Genomic DNA, 20294 nt, shown 5'->3' with positions numbered 1-20294 from the left:
CATGCAAACTTCATTGCTTTGTGGTAACGGCATTGGCACCGTTTAGTGAATTGCATTACCTGGTGAAAGAAGACAGATTCCAGTTTCAATACCATTTCAGAAACAAATTCATATTTTTAGCTGAATTAAACTCTTAGTAATGAGTGGCCTAAGATGTAGCAATAGGTAAACTGCATGCCGTCATACTTTTTCAATACAAGATACGTCAATCAAATGCATGTACTTGACAATAAGCATCATTCCACAATGATTGTTACAAATTATGAAGAGGTACATAGTTTATTAAAAATCTAAACTTTCACGTTATTACATGTGAAAATCACAATTTTTTAACCATGTAGTTTCCTCAAAATCAATTGCAAAATCCTGTGGCACAAAAAAGCATGCAAAATGTAAATTAGCAGTTTCCTTTTCCACAAGGAAAGCAATTTTTTTATAGAAAGTTATGTTCATGAAATGATGTTGCATAGTCTTATATGGAATGTATGATAATTAACTTGCAAGGTAACAGTGAGTTTATGGTCACCAGCCACTATTGATGTGACTGTTTGCAAACATTGCATGTCAGTCCGTGGCATGGTCTTTGTTTACATTTTTGAGATGAGGAGTTCAAACAGAATGGATATGACTGCACCATATACATGATACTGTATGTCAACCTTTTGTGGTGTGTCAATTGTGTTGTAGGAATGTTGGTGGCAAAATGGAACACTACAAAAATAGGGAGTGCACATATAAGCGTTTCATGTATGACAGGTTTAAAGGGAGTGAACAGGAAACTGCATGCTTGTACCAATAAGCATAGTCTGCCCCCAGGACACCCCACAAGTCTATTGTTTACAAGGGTGCATCAATACCTCCGAGAAACTGGGAGCTTCGCACATGCTGCATGAGCAAGTATGCTGATACCAATTACACCTTTGCTTGCAGATGTGGTGCTCCAAACAATCTAACACTTTCCAGGAATCTCAACAAGGAGACTTACCACACACATTCCTGGAATAAGCCACAGTAGTATTTGGAGAATAATGCATCACAATGCAATATGCCTGTACTACCTTCAATGAGTTCAGAGTCTTAGTGAAACGGACTTTGGTCTTCGACTAACTTTCTGTCAACAGATGAAACAAGCTGTAGGCAACCCTCCAACTTACAGTACTTGAAAATAACATTTTCTATGCAGATGAAGCACAGTTCACAAATGATGGTGTGTTTAATTATCACAATTCTCATGTTTCGAGACACCTAGGCTCTAACCCTTTTGGTGTGCACGAGCCTACACATCAGCGAAGTTTCGCTTAGAGTATGTTGTTAGTAGTACTGTGTGATCATCTTATTGGGCTGCACATATTACTAAACAAATCCAATGAACAAAATTATCGTTGTTTTCTGTGGTGTCATCTAGCAGAAATGCCTGAGGTTCCCTTAGCACTATGCCAGAGGATGTGGTATATGCATGACGGTGCACCAAGACATTTTGTTGCTGTGGTGCGAAGACATCTATCGCAACGATATGCCCAAAGACGGACTGGATGAGGAGAACCTGCACCCTGACCTCCAAGATCACCTTATCTGAAAACCCTATGGATTTTTTTGTTTAGGGCACCTTGAGATGTTGTGTAAACCACTCCATTTAACAAGCTTGGAAAATTGGAGCAAAGACTTGTCAGTGCTTCTCCAGAATTTCAAAACGATCCAGAGATATCTGAAATGATTCAAACCTCATTGTGGTGACAGGTACAGGTTTGTTCTGGGCACAAGGATGACACTTTGAACAGCTCTCTTAACTACAAGTACAGTCAGGTAACTGTTGTCATGTTCATTCAAAACCCCTGCATTTCTACCAAGTATCTCTAATAACTTTTTTTAATGCTGTACAGTACTGTTACCTTTTCCTGTCTGTGAAGATGTTCACATAGAATCAAGCCAGTGGTGGCGCGTAACTCAATAAAGTTGAAATTATCTTGCAAACTGTTTGTTTGTGGATCTATGTTTACTGGGACTTTCTAGTATCACTTACTTTTAACTCTATGTGTTTACACCACTAATTATAATAAACCCCTTATACCTCCAAGTGTTTTTATAGTGTGAAATTTGAAGTGGATTTTCCCCCTTCCCGGAGTGGAAGGTCAGGCCATTCAAGCACTGAATGCTCAAATGAGTGGGACAGAAGACAAATGAAATTATACCCTGCATGAGAAGCAACTACACAGTCATCTGCTGGAGCTTTATGGAACTACCTGCACCAAAAAGTTCAAGCAAGCACAAACACTACATACACACTTCTATCTGGCTTGTGAAGTAAAGACGGGGTTGTGGATGTGGATGTGGCTGTAGATGTGGATGATGCAATTATGTGAAGTAAAAATTGCACACAGCTGGAATGATATCAATAACTTTACTTCAAAAACTAGAATGTTTACGGGCAACACACTTGATAATGAACTGACAACAAAATAATGTCAATGTCCACTGAATCCTTGTATAGGGTTCACATTAGTATTCCATAATCTGATGCAGAATTAAAAAGCAAAATATAGAAACACTTCTAAATTTGAAGGAAAATTAAGAACATACCTTTTCAACCAGTCTTCCAGAAACAAAATGTTATCTAGATTCATGGATTCAGGATTCCTGTCAGTTATACAATAAGTGCATTGTAAATAGATCTATATTGATATGACACGTAGAGAATTTTTGTTAGGTAGGAAGTATCAATGAGCTCAGGTAGATACTAAGTTAGATGTAGGAGACAAATAACAGCTATCTAATGTAACGGAGAAAGCACACCACCTTTCAAAGCAGCAGCTTTTCTGCAAATTTTACATTTCATCAAAGTATGTACAAATATTTTATATCAATTTAATGCAAGCTTTTTGTTCAGCAATGTACAGGTACTTGGTTTAACAAACTTGTGGATATTTCACTGCAGTTTTGGATTTTTCATTTATAATTACACTTTGACTCTCTCCACATTCCTGGGCATTTTATTTTATGATTAGCCTACTGAATGAATTAGGCCTATGAAAAAGGTATTACTGACCGTGAAATTTTTCCTCAAAAATTCTAGGACACGTGAGTAACAAGTAGGAGAACAGAGCTGCGAGCATCCACAATCTCCCTTTTTCGTTATTCAGCATTCATATACCACATTTACTTTTTAATCTCTCTCACCCTATGAATGAAACCTACAGAATTAACTATTCTGGTGAACGTGTTTCTCCATCTGTCATTACATCTAGATTTCTGTAGTATATTCTTTGGAGGCCTGCCCGGTTAGCTGTTTGGTCTAACACATGGCTTTGCAGAGTGGGAAGTAGCGCCTTGTTTCCGGCACAAATCTGCCCGGTGGACTTGGGTCGAGGTCTGGTGAGAGAGCCAGTCTGTGGGTGGTTTTTAGGCAGTTTTCCATCTGCCTCGGCAAATGCAGACTGGTTTCCCTTATTCTGCCTCAGCTACACTTTGTCTGTGATTGCTGCGCAAAGAAGTTCTCCACGTATGCGTACACCACCATTACTATACCATGCAAACACAGGGATTACACTCGTCTGGTGTGAGACGTTCCTTGGGGAGAGAAAGGGGGGGTCCACTGGGGCCGAACCGCACAATAACCCTGAAAGAGTGGTTCGGTGCGGGGCGGCAGAGGGGTGAAGTGGACTGCGGTAGTCGTCGTGGGGTTTTCGACCACTGCGGCTGCGGCAGGGACAGAATCTCTCCATCGTTTCTAGGCCCCCGGTTAACATAAGATACCATACAATATCCTTTGGACCGCTGTTGAACTGTCACAGTATCTGCAGTTTCAAGGCAACTTGATTCTCTTTGATATCAATACTTGCTGTTGTCATGAAACATATATCTTTACAACTGTCATAAGAGAGCAGCAACACAATATCATTACCACCTTAATTGCTCATGAAATGAAGCAATTTTGTTAATCACCATGACATATATTATATTATCCTAAGCTACCACGACTTAGTACTAGATGGATAATTTGTGCTGCACTTTAAAACTTTCTGCAGCAACAACATTAACAGAAATTTGAAGATATTGTCTTTATTACACAATGTTACGAAATAATCATTTGGAATTGATGGCTAGGAGGCTCCAATTGGGGAAGTTCAGCTGCCGGGTTGCAAGTCTTATTTCAGATGACGCCACATTGAGCAACTTGCTTGTCAGAAATGATGATGCAACATCCAGTTCAAAAGCACAGAAAATCTCCAACCTGACAGGTAATCGAACCCAGGCCCGCTGCATGGTAGGCCAACACGTTACCACTCAGATAAGCAGGTGGACTATTACACAATAATTCTTGGAGTAGGAAGAACAAAGTGTGTACTCACGCAGCCTCCTTCATGCTGGCTCTAAGCACGGATGACCATTCCCCAATAGAGTTTAACTTGCAGGAGTCCGCCTCAGAATCCCCATGCACATTATCACCAGTGGACTGGAGACCACCCAGTGATCCATCAAGCCGGCTAGAAAGAGAGTGTGCACAAAATCACAATAAGAAATTATCCAACTGTTGAGTAAGTGCAGAAACGAATTGCAAAAACAAATTTTGTTGTGTGTACAAGAAACATATTCTACCTTTCTGCTGTACAGTCAAACGTGCTCCCTTCACTCTGTTCATAGTCCAGCATGAGATCATCTGATGCAATGCTCTCACAGGGAGATAGTGTGTCAACTGACCCAGCCCTGCTTAATCGGCGACCTCGTTTCGGACCTGGACTTCCCTCCACTGATAAAGATGCAATGTGCTGTCTGACTGCTACAAAAATCATACCATAGACAATGTAACATTTTCAATCTTATGTTATGAGTACCATTAAAATATATCACATACTTATAATAAACAAATTAACAAAGAAAGAAAGGAAAAATATAAAGAATGAGTAGACTTAAGGCTTTTTCAGAAAGCTCCTACCATTAAAATGACCAATAGTGGATCTCACATTGGTAATACATTGAAATCATGAAGGACCAATCAGGCAGGATTCCACTCAGTATTCTATACTCATGTTAGAATACTGACCGGATTGCTGTTGACTGCACTAAGACATGCAGCCCCTGATGACACCACATGCCACTGTTTCACCAATACAAATTAGTTGATCAATGATACTATTTCAACAGCAGCTTATCACAGCACTTGGAAAACGTCACCCATTAAACTTGTGAATGCTGTGGAGCATTAACAGAAAAAAAATATTTTGAACTAAATAAACTTAAACCCTGATCAAGCAATTATTAATTAAATCTAGACGAAGCATACTGCTTATGAGTAAACACAGTGACTGCCTCATAAAACAGTTTTATTATACATATCAGTGTTAGGTCACATGGTCTTTTACACAAAGCAGTACTGAGAAAATTTAGGGAACCGACATTTGAAGCTGACTGCAGAATGATTCCACTGTCACAAGATAAGAAAAATTAGCACTCATGTGGAGGTATATTTGCAAGTGAACCTGGAAAGGAAATGAGTACTAGTGGTACAAGGTACCCTCCACCATGCACCACACTGTGGCTTATGGAGTTTGCAGACACAGATGGAGGCAGGAGAGGGGGGGAGCGAGGGAGAGGAATGGAGACGGGGAGGCAGGGGGGGAGTGAGGGAGAGGAATGGAGGCGGGGAGGCAGGGGGGAGTGAGGGAGAGGAATCGTGATGGGGAGGCAGGGGGGAGTGAGGGAGAGGAATGGTGATGGGGAGGCAGGGGGGAGTGAGGGAGAGGAATGGAGATCGGGAGGCAGGGAGAGTGAGGGAGAGGAATGGAGATGGGGAGGCAGGGAGAGTGAGGGAGAGGAATGGAGATGGGGAGGCAGGGAGAGTGAGGGAGAGGAATGGAGATGGGGAGGCAGGGTGAATGAGGGAGAAAGGGATGGTGATGGGGAGGCAGCGGGGAGTGAGGTAGAAAGGGATGAAGATGGAGAGGCAGGGGGGAGTGAGGTAGAAAGAGATGAAGATGGAGAGGCAGGGGGGAGTGAGGTAGAAAGGGATGAAGATGGAGAGGCAGGGGGGAGTGAGGTAGAAAGGGATGAAGATGGAGAGGCAGGGGGGAGTGAGGGAGAGGGATGGAGATGGGGAGGCAGGGGGGAGTGTGGGTGAGGGGTGGGGGTGGGGAGAGAGGGAGAGAGGAGGGGGCGGCAAGACAGTGAATCAGTGGAAGCTTACGATGTTTAAAAAAATTCATGTGATATCCTAATCTTCACGTGTTTTTCACCCAACTGGTTTATAAACTAATTCTGAGGTCGATCCGTACAGTAGAATGAAAATGAAACATCCACCAACAAATTTTCATTTATATAAAGGATGTACCATTTGAATTCACTGTGGCTGCATTTTCATTTGATGTGATTGTGCAATAGCATCTATAAGCTAAGGTTAATGCCATGATTTAGTAATTATGAAGCCACGACATGCACAGCTCCATGCTTTAGCTTCAAAACATTTTAATGAAATAAGCATGGTTGTGTTGCAACAATTTACAATTGGCAATTGCGCCAAGGGTTTAACGTCCCGTCAATGGAGGCATTAGAGTTGCAGCAAAAAATCAGATTGGGAAAGAAGGAAATTATCCTCATCCTTTTCAATGAAACCATCACAGAAACTGCCTTTATCAGTTCAAGAAAATTACGAAAATCCTAAACCAATATGACCCAATAGGAATTTAAATTGTCTTCTCCAATGCAGGCCCAGTTGCTTGCACTGTGCCACTTTGCTTTTTCATTTCAGATGGAGCAATGTGGTTCTTTATAATGTAAGCTGCTCCTAGTGAAGTGGCCTGAGTAAATTTCTAGGTGTTTTCATCCTTGTTCAGCGACCTTAGAGCAACACATTGTTCAGAGAGAGAATAACCACATGAAAATGTAATATCTACTAAATATCGCAAATGATGCAGCTTAGGCAGTATAAAACTAAACTGACTGCTATACACTCAGCTTTCACAGCCACCATTACCTCATCCAATAGCATTAATAAAAAGACAACAATAATATAATAAACAAAAATGCGAGTGCAAAAAAGGAAACACACATCATTCAACACTCTAAATCTGAAGTTTTTATACTAAACCTTTCTTTTTCAGTAAATCAACATTAGGTTGCAACTGGTTATCAAACTGGCTACATAAATGGCAAAGGATTACATAGTTTAATGTTATAGTAAAATCCTATTTTATATTTTTAAACATCAAATACATTTCATCCCTTTTGTTCCTTATTTTACATACATACAACCGTATTTTCAGTTGTCATATGCAACACAAAGTAAATCTGAATGGATATTAGCTCCTTAACACACAATGTGAATGAGGAGACTTAACTTGATGACTGACAAAGGAGTTCAGATAATGCTCACCATTCATGCCTCATACCAAAAAGCAAATGAATGAAAAGACCATCATAAACCTGAAGTATGCACAGGACAAAATTCAAAATAATGACAAAAAATATGTTTCGAAGTAATTTCAGCAAAATGTGGTGTTCTCACATTGTACATAAGTTTGCTGTACATGCTGTTACTAAATATGTTTAATTATATCAATCTTCTGCCTTTGCTGTTATTACTACAGCCACTCTGCAATGTATGCAATGCTGAGCAGTTATAACACAACTAATATACAGGGTATAAGCTGCTGTTTGTTTAGTTGATAAAATAAAAATAGAAATTACAGAGTTAATTTGTTTTGTGTCAGGGCACAAAAACAACTGAGGTCATACGTGCCTGTGACAGAACAGTAGAACACGAAAAACAGAAAAGGAGATAGGATGATGGAAGGAAAGACAGCTAAAAACAGGGACTTCCTCTTCAAGAAAGATCCATAAAACACTCCATAGAGACAATGGGGGACCTGAGCTTCACCATATTGCTACAATGGATAAACAGTAAAACACAGTCGACAGCTCCTGCCTTGCTCACTAAAACAGCCGATAACTCAGACGGCAAACATAAATTAGAGCATAAGTGGTTAAAAAAAGGGTGTTCTGTCAGGGAATGGCGAACAATCAAAGGTTGATGACAATGAGTGGTGGGGGATCACCACATAGCAAATGGCGATAGCTAAAACAATAGTGCCCAATACACAATCTAGCTAAAATGATTAACTTGCAGCGAGGGGCCCGAGAGGTGGTCAGCCAAGCTGCTGGGGGAGGTTTAATTCCCTGAAATTACATAGTATAAACTGTTACTGACATATCTGCGGTATAACCTGTTAATCACATATATTTGGATCACAATCCACATAGTTGTCTATGTCACACTATGCACAGTGAAATGAGACATGTAACCTATTGTCATGATTGTAACTCTGAAGTCCAGTGATGTAGTAAAAAATTTTAGGCACATCTAATGGGTTGTACTTTGTAAGTTCTCTTTCTACTGTGTCGGTTGAAAAACCAGTGGTTGCTTTACATTTTGTTTTTTCATTGTTTTATGTCTGGAACATTTTACAAACCCTTGAGAAGGGCTGCACAACCACAACTATGTGGTAGTGAAAAATATAAAATAGAAGGATGGTTTGAGCCCAGCAATAGGAAACAGTGCAACAAAGTGATATCATTCAAGAAGTTTTCAGGGTTGTGGACCTGTTTCAAAATACTTCACATTAATATTGGCACACCAATGAGATGTGCTTACTTTGGGTCTATCCAGCATATAGACCCTCAAAAATTTTATAAAACTCCTTTCTTAACTGGTAACTGTTTTTCCAGACTTGAAGCCTTGTAAATGACATCTCCAGTCTCACATAACACATCAACAAATCCATGACACACTTAGACCTACCTAGTGATATCAACAAAATATTTGTGTTATTTCATTGCCTTTATCCAGTTGATATTGCATGAATATTTTGCTTCTGTTATTTATTTCGTAGTGGAATATTTGGTGCAACAAAGGATGAGAACACAAAAACATGGGAATGACTTATTATCTGTTCAAGCCAGCAGCACAATTCTTGGAGTCAATAATCAAAACAAGAATATCAACATCATGATTTAACATCTCTTACTTTGATCTGGAAGGGAGTTCATTACTTTATGTAACACTCACATTATTAGATAGTAATGACAACAAATTGCTTCACATCATCATTACCTCTATTAGTGTAATGCTCCTTTGGTGATTATTATCCAGTTTCTTGCAGAAGTCATGCCACATACATTTCATCAGTAGTTCGTATACATAGGAGATCAATTTGAACTTCTGCACTTTGGTGCACTAACCCGGTATGTGAAAGTAAATACTGTTAATTTCTTTGTGCCTTTTTAATTTCTTTATTTTATCCATTAAAAATGGCTGGTGAAAGCTTCTTGTTTGATGCAGCTCTCAGTACTGCCTCAGAACAGTGGCCCTTTGATGTCTCAGGATTTGCCAATCATCACCATAATGTTTTGCTATCACTGATGATGTTCTTACAAATTCTTTTCAAGATACTACGAACTCCGCTGCTCTCTTCAACTGATCTTCCAAGTCCTTGCGGTCTCTAGACAGAATTACATGTAATCAGCAATCCTAAGGCTTTTTATTTCTTCTCCCTCAATTTTAATTCCATGTGCCACTTCCCTCTCATGTCCTCCAACTCTTATTATTGCAGTCAGGTTTCTGTGCAAGTTTTATGTAATCTTTCACTCCCTGTGTACTGTCCTGACTATCTCCAGAGTCTCAAAGAGTGTATTGCAGTTAACATTGTCAAAAGCTTTCTCAAAACCTACAAATACTACACACACACACACACACACACACACACACACACACACACACACACACACAGAGAGAGAGAGAGAGAGAGAGAGAGAGAGAGAGAGTGTTTCCTTTCTTCAGATTTTCTTATGAGAGTAGCTGTCAGTATTGCCTCACATTCTCACAGTTCTCTGAAAACCAAAACTGACCTTGCTTGACATTGGTGTCTACCCAGGGGCGGGAGGGGGGGGGGGCTATAATGCCCCCCCCTCCCCCTCCAAATTGAGTATCGTATTACATTGGATAAAATGACTTCAGGAATCAGTGAATATATTACTTCAACAAATTCACTCATTTTTTTCGTAATTACCTAGCAATATAGGTTGCAATATATTTCAAACACATTTTTAACAAAATAAAAAAAAAAAATAAGAGCTGTAAATAGCTTACTATCTAACCAATAAATATCATTTAACTTAAAATGAGCATTTTATTATTTATTAATATACACTGGATGTATATTAATGTACAAGTACCACTAACAAAAATCAAGAAAGCTAAATATGCGGGTATGTCTACCAACACACTAATTGCTGTTCCCAGACAAAAACTTTGAAATTGCCGGACATCCGAGTCAAATCTTATTATTTTCCCGGGCACACACATTCTGTAGACACATTTTTACCCCAAACTCCAAAACAGTTACCAAAACCTACTTTAAGCAATGTCAAATTTGACCAATTTGTCGGTGGAGGACCCCATCTCTACTTTTGTTAAGTGATATTTCATTCCCTAAGACCCCTTGCGCCCCCCCCCCCCCCTCCCCCAACCGACTTCTGGAATCGCCACCTGTGTTTACTAGTTTTTCCTTTATTCCGTAAATAATTTTTGTCATCTGAATTTCGTAACCATGACTCATTAAAATGGTAACTCTATAATATTTAGATGTGTCAGCACCTGAATTCTTTTGAATTGGAAATATTACATTCTTTCTTAAATCTAAGGGTATTATACATTTCTTATATCTCTTTCATACCAGGTAAAATAGTTGTCATGGTATGTTCTCCCAAAGGTCTCAATAATTCTGAGGGAATGCTGTCTACACCATGTCCTTTGTTACAATTTACGCCTTTCAGTGGTCCATCAAATTATTCTCTTTGTGTCAAACCTCAAATCTTCCCTTCATCTTCCTCTTATTCCCTTTCTATACCATCTTTAAGTTTGCCTCCTTAGTACTGCATTTCTACATATTCCTTCCTCCTTTTAGTGCTCTTTTCTTTGCTTATGTATGGTGTATACTAAGTTCTCTTCTATGTGAAAGTTTCAATGTTCTCCCAACTGAGCTATTTTAGCTGACATGGATGTTTGCTCTTTTGCATGCCATCATTTCTCTGTGCCTCACTGGTAGTTTCACAATCGTCTTCACCTGACAAGAAAAGACGCTGCAGTGAAACATCTTCCCATTGCTGCCCAGTGTGCAACCACTCAAATGCCATGAGCACCCAAGAATGAATGTGCACAAATGGCACACTGCCTTACAGTGGTTGTTCATATTAGACACAAGATCTGGTCAGTATTGCCTTACAGACACTAGGTCTGACCTTCACATCTATCAATGCATACTGCCCCTTGGACATCTACCAACAACACCTGCTGCCTGTCAGCTGCTAACAACTCATCCATCAGCACCTATGGTGTCTATTCAATGCAATTGACAATGGCTCTGGACAGATTCTAACATGTCACGCAAAACTTTGCACTGAAGACTGTCCATGCTATTGATGCAGAGGAGGACCAGTATCTCTTCTTTACTGTTACCCAGCCATCAGAAGCCCACCTGCATCACCAGGAGAGATACGGCACGGCACAGCACGGCACGGCACGGCACAGCACAGCACAGCACAGTCCATCATCCATCACATCTGTCCAGCCCTCCAGTTTTCAGTAGACTATGGCACCTCGTGCTGGAATGACTTGCTGCTACTAAAGCCAAACTCAAGGCTATGCTTCGGGATGGCATTAGTCACAGGTCAGACACCCCCTTGTCCTCTCCTCTCCACCTAGTGCTGGAGGAGGATGCATCCTGGTGACCCTGTGGTGACTATCAAGCTCTCAATGTTTAGTACACATGTCATCCTAGACAGATATCCGATTTCCAAACTCCACTACTACGACCATATCCTCAGAGGCACTTCGGTGTTCAGTATCTTGAGTGGATGAAACCATGCATGCAGATATCAGTCACTATGGGAAACACCCTGAACACACCCATCACATTGTACATTGGCATTAACAAATCTTTTTTCATAACATTTGGCCTCCAAAATGCTGCATAAAAATAGCAGCTATTCATCGACAGTGTGTACATGGCCTACCCTATTGATTCACTACCTCAGTGACAAAATGGTATTGTGTTCTTCACAGTACAAATATTATGACCATCTGACACCAGTGTTTCAATGGCTTAGCATTTCTGGTGTTATCATGAATCCCTTGAAATACACCTTTGCTGCCTCCCACGAGACATACCGGAGCCACCAGCTTTGTGCAGACATCATCCTCCTGCAAAAGGAGTTCAGGCTATTCAGCACCCACAAACCTTCCAGGAATTCTGCCAATTCCTGAGAATGCTGAATTTCCACCATTGCCACCCCCCCTCCTCCCCCCAGCACAGCCTTCAGTCAAGAACTGCTGAGGAATTACCTCATTAGTCCCAGAACAAAGGGCTACACTCCCATTCCTTGCAGAATTCAAACGGATGTGTCTTTTGTGCTGCCAAATACTCTTGCCAATGCTGCATTTCTTCATCACCCAGCACATGATGCCCAGCTGGCACTGGTGCTTGACACCAGCCTGTATGCATTAGGAGCTGCCTCGAAGTAACACTTCAGTGGTTCTTGGTAACCACTGGTTTTCTTCTCCGAGCAGATCCGTCACTGGTCTTCAGGAACTCCATGATATTTACTGACCACAGACCCATCAAATATACCTTCCAGGAGCCCAACAATCACTTGCTCATAATGCCACTTCCACAAATTGGAACATATCTCTAAGCTGAGCGCAGATATTCAGCAAATCTCGGGACCGGACAATGTTGTTGTGTGGTCTTCAGTCCTTAGACTGGTTTGATGCAGCTCTCCATACTACTCTCTCCTGTGCAAGCTTCTTCATCTCCCAGTACCTACTGCAACCTACATCCTTCTGAATCTGCTAACTGTATTCATCTCTTGGTCTCCCTCTACGATTTTTACCCTCCACACTGCCCTCCAATACTAAACTGGTGATCCCTTGATGCCTCAGAACATGTCCTACCAACCGATCCCTTCTTCTGGTCAAGTTGTGCCACAAACTTCTCTTCTCTCCAATCCTATTCAATACTTCCTCATTAGTTATGCGATCTACCCATCTAATCTTCAGCATTCTTCTGTAGCACCACATTTCGATAGCTTCTATTCTCTTCTTGTCCACAGTATTTATCGTCCATATTTCACTTCCATACGTGGCTACATTCCATACAAATACTTTCAGATATGACTTCCTGACACTTAAATCCATACTCGATGTTAACAAACTTCTCTTCTTCAGAAACGCTTTCCTTACCAGTGCCAGTCTACATTTTATATCCTCTATACTTCGACCATCATCAGTTATTTTGCTCCACAAATAGCAAAACTCCTTTACTACTTTAAGTATCTCATTTCCTAATCTAATTCCCTCAGCATCACCCGACTTAATTCGACTACATTCCATTATCCTCGTTTTGCTTTTGTTGATGGTCATCTTATATCCTCCTCTCCAGCCACTATCCATTCCATTCAACTGCTCTTCCAAGTCCTTTGCTGTCTCCGACAGAATTACGAAGTCATCGGCGAACCTCAAAGTTTTTATTTCTTCTCCATGGATTTTAATACCTACTCCGAATTTTTCTTTTGTTTCCTTCACTTCTTGCTCAATATACAGATTGAATAACATCGGGGAGAAGCTACAACCCTGTCTTACTCCCTTCCCAACCACTGCTTCCCTTTCGTGTCCCTCGATTCTAATTACTGCCATCTGGTTTCTGTACAAATTGTAAATAGCCTTTCGCTCCCTGCATTTTACCCCTGCCACCTTCAGAATTTGAAAGAGGGTATTCCAGTCAGCACTGTCAAAAGCTTTCTCTAAGTCTACAAATGCTAGAAATGTAGGTTTGCCCTTCCTTAATCTAGCTTCTCAGATAAGTCGTAAGGTCAGTATTGCCTCACGTGTTCCAGTATTTCTATGGAATCCAAACTGATCTTCCCCACGGTCGGCTTCTACTATTTTTTCCATTCGTCTGTAAAGAATTCGCGTTAGTATTTTGCAGCTGTGACTTATTAAACTGATAGTTCGGTAATTTTCACATCTGTCAACACCTGCTTTCTTTGGGATTGTAATTATTATATTCTTCTTGAAGTCTGAGGGTATTTCGCCTGTCTCATACATCTTGCTCACCAGATGGTAGAGTTTTGTCAGGACTGGCTCTCCCAAGGCCGTCAGTAGTTCCAATGGAATGTTGTCTACTGCGGGGGCCTAGTTTCGACTCAGGTCTGTCAGTGCTCTGTCAAACTCTTCACGTAGTATCGTATCTCCCATTTCATCTTCATCTACATCCTCTTCCATTTCCATAATATTGTGCTCAAGTACACTGCCCTTGTATAGACCCTCTCTATACTCCTTCCACCTTTCTGCTTTCCCTTCTTTGCTTAGAACTGGGTTTCCATCTGAGCTCTTGATGTTCATACAAGTGGTTCTCTTATCTCCAAAGGTCTCTAATTTTCCTGTAGGCAGTATCTATCTTACCCCTAGAGAGATAAGCCTCTACATCCTTACATTTGTCCTCTAGCCATCCCTGCTTAGCCATTTTGCACTTCCTGTCGATCTCATTTTTGAGACGTCTGTATTCCTTTTTGTCTGCTTCATTTACTGCATTTTTATATTTTCTCCTTTCATCAATTAAATTCAATATTTCTTCTGTTACCCAAGGATTTCTAGCAGCCCTCGTCTTTTTACCTACTTGATCCTCTGCTGCCTTCCCTACTTCATCCCTCAAAGCAACCCATTCTTCTTCTACTGTATTTCTTTTCCCCATTCCTGTCAATTGCTCCCTTATGCTCTCCCTGAAACTATGTACAACCTCCGGTTCTTTCAGTTTATCCAGGTCCCATCCCCTTAAATTCCTACCTTTTTGCAGTTTCTTCAGTTTTAATCTACAAGTCATAACCAACAGATTGTGCTCAGAGTCCACATCTGCCCCTGGAAATGTCTTACAATTTAAAACCTGGTTCCTAAATCTCTGTCGTACCATTACATAATCAATCTGAAACCTGTCAGTATCTCCAGGCTTCTTCCATGTATACAGCCTTCTTTTATGATTCTTAAACCAAGTGTTAGCTATGATTAAGTTGTGCTCTGTGTAAAATTCTACCAGGCGGCTTCCTCTCATTTCTTTGCCCCAATCCATAGTCACCTACTACGTTTCCTTCTCTCCCTTTTCCTACTACCGAATTCCAGTCACCCATGACTTAAATTTTCGTCACCCTTCACTATCTGAATAATTTCTTTTATTTGATCATACATTTCTTCAATTTTATCGTCATCTGCAGAGCTAGTTGGTATATAAACTTGTACTACTGTAGTAGGTGTGGGCATCGTATCTATCTTGGCCACAATAATGTGTTCACTACGCTGTTTGTAGTAGCTTACCTGCATTCCTATTTTCCTCTCCATTATTAAACCTACTCCTGCATTACCTCTATTTGAGTTTGTGTTTATAATCCTGTAGTCACCTGACCAGAAGTCTTGTTCCTCCTGCCACCGAACCTCACTAATTCCCGCTATATCTAACTTTAACCTATCCATTTCCCTTTTTAAATTTTCTAACCTACCTGCAAGATTAAGGGATCTGACATTCCACGCTCCGATCCGTAGAACGCCAGTTTTCTTTCTCCTGATAATACAGTTCCTGAATGTCAGTCATGCGTCGGCAGGGTCACTGGTTGCATTGATTTTGCCATACCTGCTGTGGCAGATGAGGTTGATACAGAGCTGTGCTCTTATTGCAAAGACCCGACAAATGGTCTCAGACTGGAGTGTTTGTCTTCCCCTGGTGCAGACACAAAACTGTTCTGTGGCAACTCCACTGGCAACCCAAAATCTTCCCTGACATATTCTTTCCACTGCCACTGCCACTGCCACTGCCTTTGACAGCATCCACAACCTGTGCCCCCTGGTATTCAAGCCACTACCAGGTTTGATACCCATTGCTATATGCAGCTGGCATACACATAAGACTTTTGCATCCAGGCTCACTGCTGTGTCGCTTCAATTCACAATTCCTAACATCTCAACCAAAACTGCAGCATGAGCATTCATGAGTACATGGATAACTCATTTTGATTCCCCCTCCACATCAACACAGGTCAGAAAATGCAATCTGAATCCGAGCCGTTTAACAAGCTTGCCCAAATATGGCATTTATCATCTCATCAGTGTATATCACCCAGCCGACAATGCTACAGTCTAGTGATTGCACTGCACTTTGAAGGCCACTCTAATGTGCAACAACACAATATGGACAACTGCACTCCCCACTGTCCCGCTCTGTCTCCACACTAGTTTGAAGGCAGACCTCAATGCCTCATTGGCCAAGCTGGTTTATAGGGATCTCCTCTGGATACCTGGAGAATTTGTTGTGCCCTCTGCCAACATTTATACCTACAACATACTGGCTTCCCTGTATGGGCTGCACCTGCCCATCCTCAACCCCTGGCTCTTGGCATGGCACCCCACCTAATTCTTTCCTATAGATCTGGCAACTGTCAAGCATGTAATGACCCAATTTGAGCAAGGCCTCGTCTCCAGCCTCCATACTGTGATCCTCACCAGACTGCTGGGCAAGGTAGCCATGTGCTACAGGTTGCTTTAGTGGGAACACCCAGATGGTGTCATTGGACCACATACAGCCAGTCTCGACCTTCCCGTCTGTGCTTGCCTCTACACACACCCCTCTGATGGTCTCACCAATGTGACTGGCACCGGCGCCATCAACTAGATCGTCAGTACAACCATTGATCCAAGACTGTCAATCCCGAGCTGGGCAACTAGTACTTGCCAACCCAATTTGCCAACACATTCCGCTACTACGGGGATGGTGTGACGACTGCCATCTGTGTTTACCAAGTACAACCAGCCACAATACCATTATCTGTTCCAAGTTGCAAACTTACAACACACTGCTGCTAACATGCTTAACCAAGCTGCGAGCTTACAGCATCAGCCGCAGCCTGGTGCTGGTATGCAGATAGGCCAGCTGATACAGAACTAGAAATACAGGAGTCGAATGGTAAAGTGTGGTAGCCAATTACTACAAACTGTAGTTTTATCCCACTTTGTGCCCAATTTTGAGGTCCAACAGGATTATGGAGCAAAGGGAACCTGGTGTGTTCCTGCTACGGCAGCTTCACTGGATATGCATATAATTACACTCACACCGGCACACGTCACAGCATACAAATTTGTTACGTGTGTGGAGACAGTGCTGAGAGTTCAGTGGTCACCTGAGAATGTGTGTGCATCTCTCTCTCTCTCTCTCTCTCTCTCTCTCTCTCTCTCTAAGGAGTATTTCAGTGATATAGACTCTCTCAGTGAATTTTGCCTACACTTTTGAGTTTCCCAGTTGCAATATTATGCTGTTAATCAATAATCTTACCTCTGACAACTTCCAAGTGCACATATCTGCTTTTTTTAATTTATTTTATTTTATTTAACCCATCATTGACGGTTTAGTTTTCCTGCTGCCAGTGGAGTAATATTATGAAATATGAACATGTTAGATAAATGCACACGCTCTACATTAGTACAACCATTGTGTTATGAGTATTGCAATGAATGAACAATCTTTTATACTGTGTAACAGAGATAAAAACTGAAGTTAATGTCCAGTAGTAAGCAAAAGTGGTCAAAAATATTACAGACTACACTGGCTAATGGGAAAAGATATTCCAAAGTAGGAGCTATTATGCTCATGCCCAACAGTGCAATGGTTCACTAACTTCTGTATAAAATGAGAAATAAATCCTCACCTGAGTTCCTCTTTTGAGCCTTGTCTCTCAACATCTTATTGTCATCAAGATGGTAGAAAACCAGATCTGAATGGGCTATGATGAAGAAAGGAACCGTAAAACGCTTTGTTGAAATAGTCATTTATGTAATTGCCTTAACTAATCTAAAAAAAACATAAAAGTCAAGGTAGCCGAGAAATTAATTAAATCCTCTAGCAAAGGAACATGCAGGGATCAGTAAATCATTCACTGAATCAGAAAAAGCTAGAAATGTGACTTGCTTTGATATAATGTAGCTTCAAGATAATAGTTAGCCTTAAGTATGGTAATTTCCACATGGGTCTTTGATATCAAAGTGACAATGGATAGATTATAATATTCCATTACATGCAAAGTGTTTCCTCTCATGACACATTGGATGCATTCTAATTAAAGTTCTTGATCTCCGGACCAGTTACATAAAAAGTTTATGGAGAAGCACTGGCAATAGCCTGACGATTGTGTTTGCCTGGTATGGTTATTTAGTATATCAACTTACACAGAGCATGCAACTTTTAGCAGCTACTGAAAGAGAATGGTACAATATTTTCTAGTCAGTTCAGAGCCCTTTTTGAGCTGACATAATGTTGATCCCCTGGGTTTCATTTAGCTAGAGGAATGCTTCACGTATGAAGTATCAGTTCCATGACTTTCGTCCTGTCACAGTAAGCTGTTCATTATGATTTTGATACTGTACACACTCAAATGTTCAGTTTCCATGATTTCTGCCTCACCCAACATCATTTCATGCATTCCTGAATACGATTCTAGTTTTGCATGCAATTTTACCTACCTGGTCGAGGACTGGAATCAACCAGTGTGGTAGTATTTTCCGTGACTGACAGCAGGAGGCTACTGCAACCTGCTGATGAGGAGGTGAGGTCTGCAACAGCTGCACTGCCAGCAGTGCCACTACCACCAAATGTCAGACCAGGTTGGTCAGCAATTTCATCATCAATCAGAAAATCTCGCCCTTCAGACAGTGAAAGAGAGTTCGAAGCATTGGTAGGTGTTCCCGGACTTAAGGGGCTTGCAACTTCACGAGAATGGGGGTGGGATGTCACTGCCACTGAACTTGGCCGTTCTATAATTTTCTGTGATCCATCTGCATCCTTTTCTTGAGAGTCAACATGATCTGATTCCTGTACTAAGCTGTGTGTATCCAAACACTCTGACACATCTTCTGAAGCCTCTGAACTAGCTGAACCACTGCTTATCATACTATCAGCTGGGCTTCTCTCATCCTCAATTAGTGTTGCAGAAGAGGACGCTGCTATTGCAGCGAATAAAGTGTCCTCGATGGTTACGCGCTTGTTTGGCTCATAACCTGACACAGAATGAAACATTGTGTAACAAATATAAAAATAACATGACTCACAGGAAAAAAATATTAAAGGCAGTTATTTAAAAGACTATTGTGTTAGTGAAAATCTGAGGGAAGACTTCAAATTTAACCAAATTAATCATCACATTATCAATTCTTATATCTTGATAATCAAGAATTTTTTGAAAATTTGTGAAACTGGTTGCCTTTATTTTTATTATGAGACAGGTTAATGTAAAAATCATTTGGCATCATCAAGCTGTAAACTGAAGAATACATTGTAACAAGACTAGTGTAATGGCTTAGCAATGATCTTGTACTGAACTATCAAAACCCTATATTTGCTGATGGCATGATCACAGCTCAAAAACAAGAATATCAAACAATAGCAGAACAATAGATGATCAGATGTAAGACTGGTTTATTACAGGCACACTAATATGGAACATGACAAAAGCTGACAGCATGCATTTACGGATAGGTAACAAAGTCTTCCAGACACTAAAAGCTGAATGTGAAGAACTAAAAAAAATAAACGAAACCAAATGTCTGCAAGTTCACTGTTTCTACATATATACTGCAACCAACGGAAATCAACAGAATGACAGTTTGCACAAGCACATCAGATAAATTTTTACCTGGATTTAGAATTTATATCAATGGGTCAGCATTTGAAAAAACTATTCTATTTATATTCTCAACTTTTTTAAGAAAAGTGAATAATAAGAACACTGCACATACTCAGCATCTGAGTATCATTTTGACATATCTCAAAGGATTGTCAAATGAACAAAAGCTAAAGCAACAACAACAACAACAACAACAACAACAACGTGGCACGTAATAGTCTGCCCCATGCAAAACTACCTCAACCAAGATTCCTCTGAACCTACGATTTTCACCTCACACACATCCCTCCACTACCAAATTAACTATTCTTTGATGCATTATGTTGTCTTCTATCAATCTGTCCCTTCTTTCCGTCAAATTCTGATATAAAACTCTTCTCTCTCCAATTCAATTCAGGACCCTTTCCTTACTTGCATGATCTTCTCGAATAAACTTCGGCATTCTTCTGTAACACCACATTTCAAAAGCTTACATCATCTTACTGTGTCTACTATTTATCACCCACATTTCATTTCCATTTAAGGCTGTACTTTAG

The 20294-nt window shown here is 40.7% G+C and overlaps 1 protein-coding gene across 21 annotated transcripts in view; it reads right to left on the bottom strand.

The window, feature by feature from the left end:
• Nucleotides 1-20294, bottom strand: part of LOC126272220 (uncharacterized) — a 622019-nt gene that overhangs the window by 233164 nt on the left and 368561 nt on the right. For 16 of the 21 annotated variants that reach the window (XM_049974930.1, XM_049974981.1, XM_049974991.1 and 13 more), the window contains 3 exons: nt 18599-19132; nt 4594-4774; nt 4347-4481 (listed from right to left, as the gene is read on the bottom strand). In XM_049974930.1, the coding sequence (XP_049830887.1) occupies nt 4347-4481; nt 4594-4774; nt 18599-19132 (850 nt within the window). The remainder of the gene's footprint in view (nt 1-4346; nt 4482-4593; nt 4775-18598; nt 19133-20294) is intronic. The other 5 variants (XM_049975070.1, XM_049975061.1, XM_049975078.1 and 2 more) reach the window with 1 other exon arrangement.

The sequence above is a fragment of the Schistocerca gregaria genome, chromosome 1 (genome assembly GCF_023897955.1).
Source record: "Schistocerca gregaria isolate iqSchGreg1 chromosome 1, iqSchGreg1.2, whole genome shotgun sequence".
NCBI classification, from domain to species: domain Eukaryota; kingdom Metazoa; phylum Arthropoda; class Insecta; order Orthoptera; family Acrididae; genus Schistocerca; species Schistocerca gregaria.
This window is presented reverse-complemented; position numbering and strand designations above follow the sequence as displayed.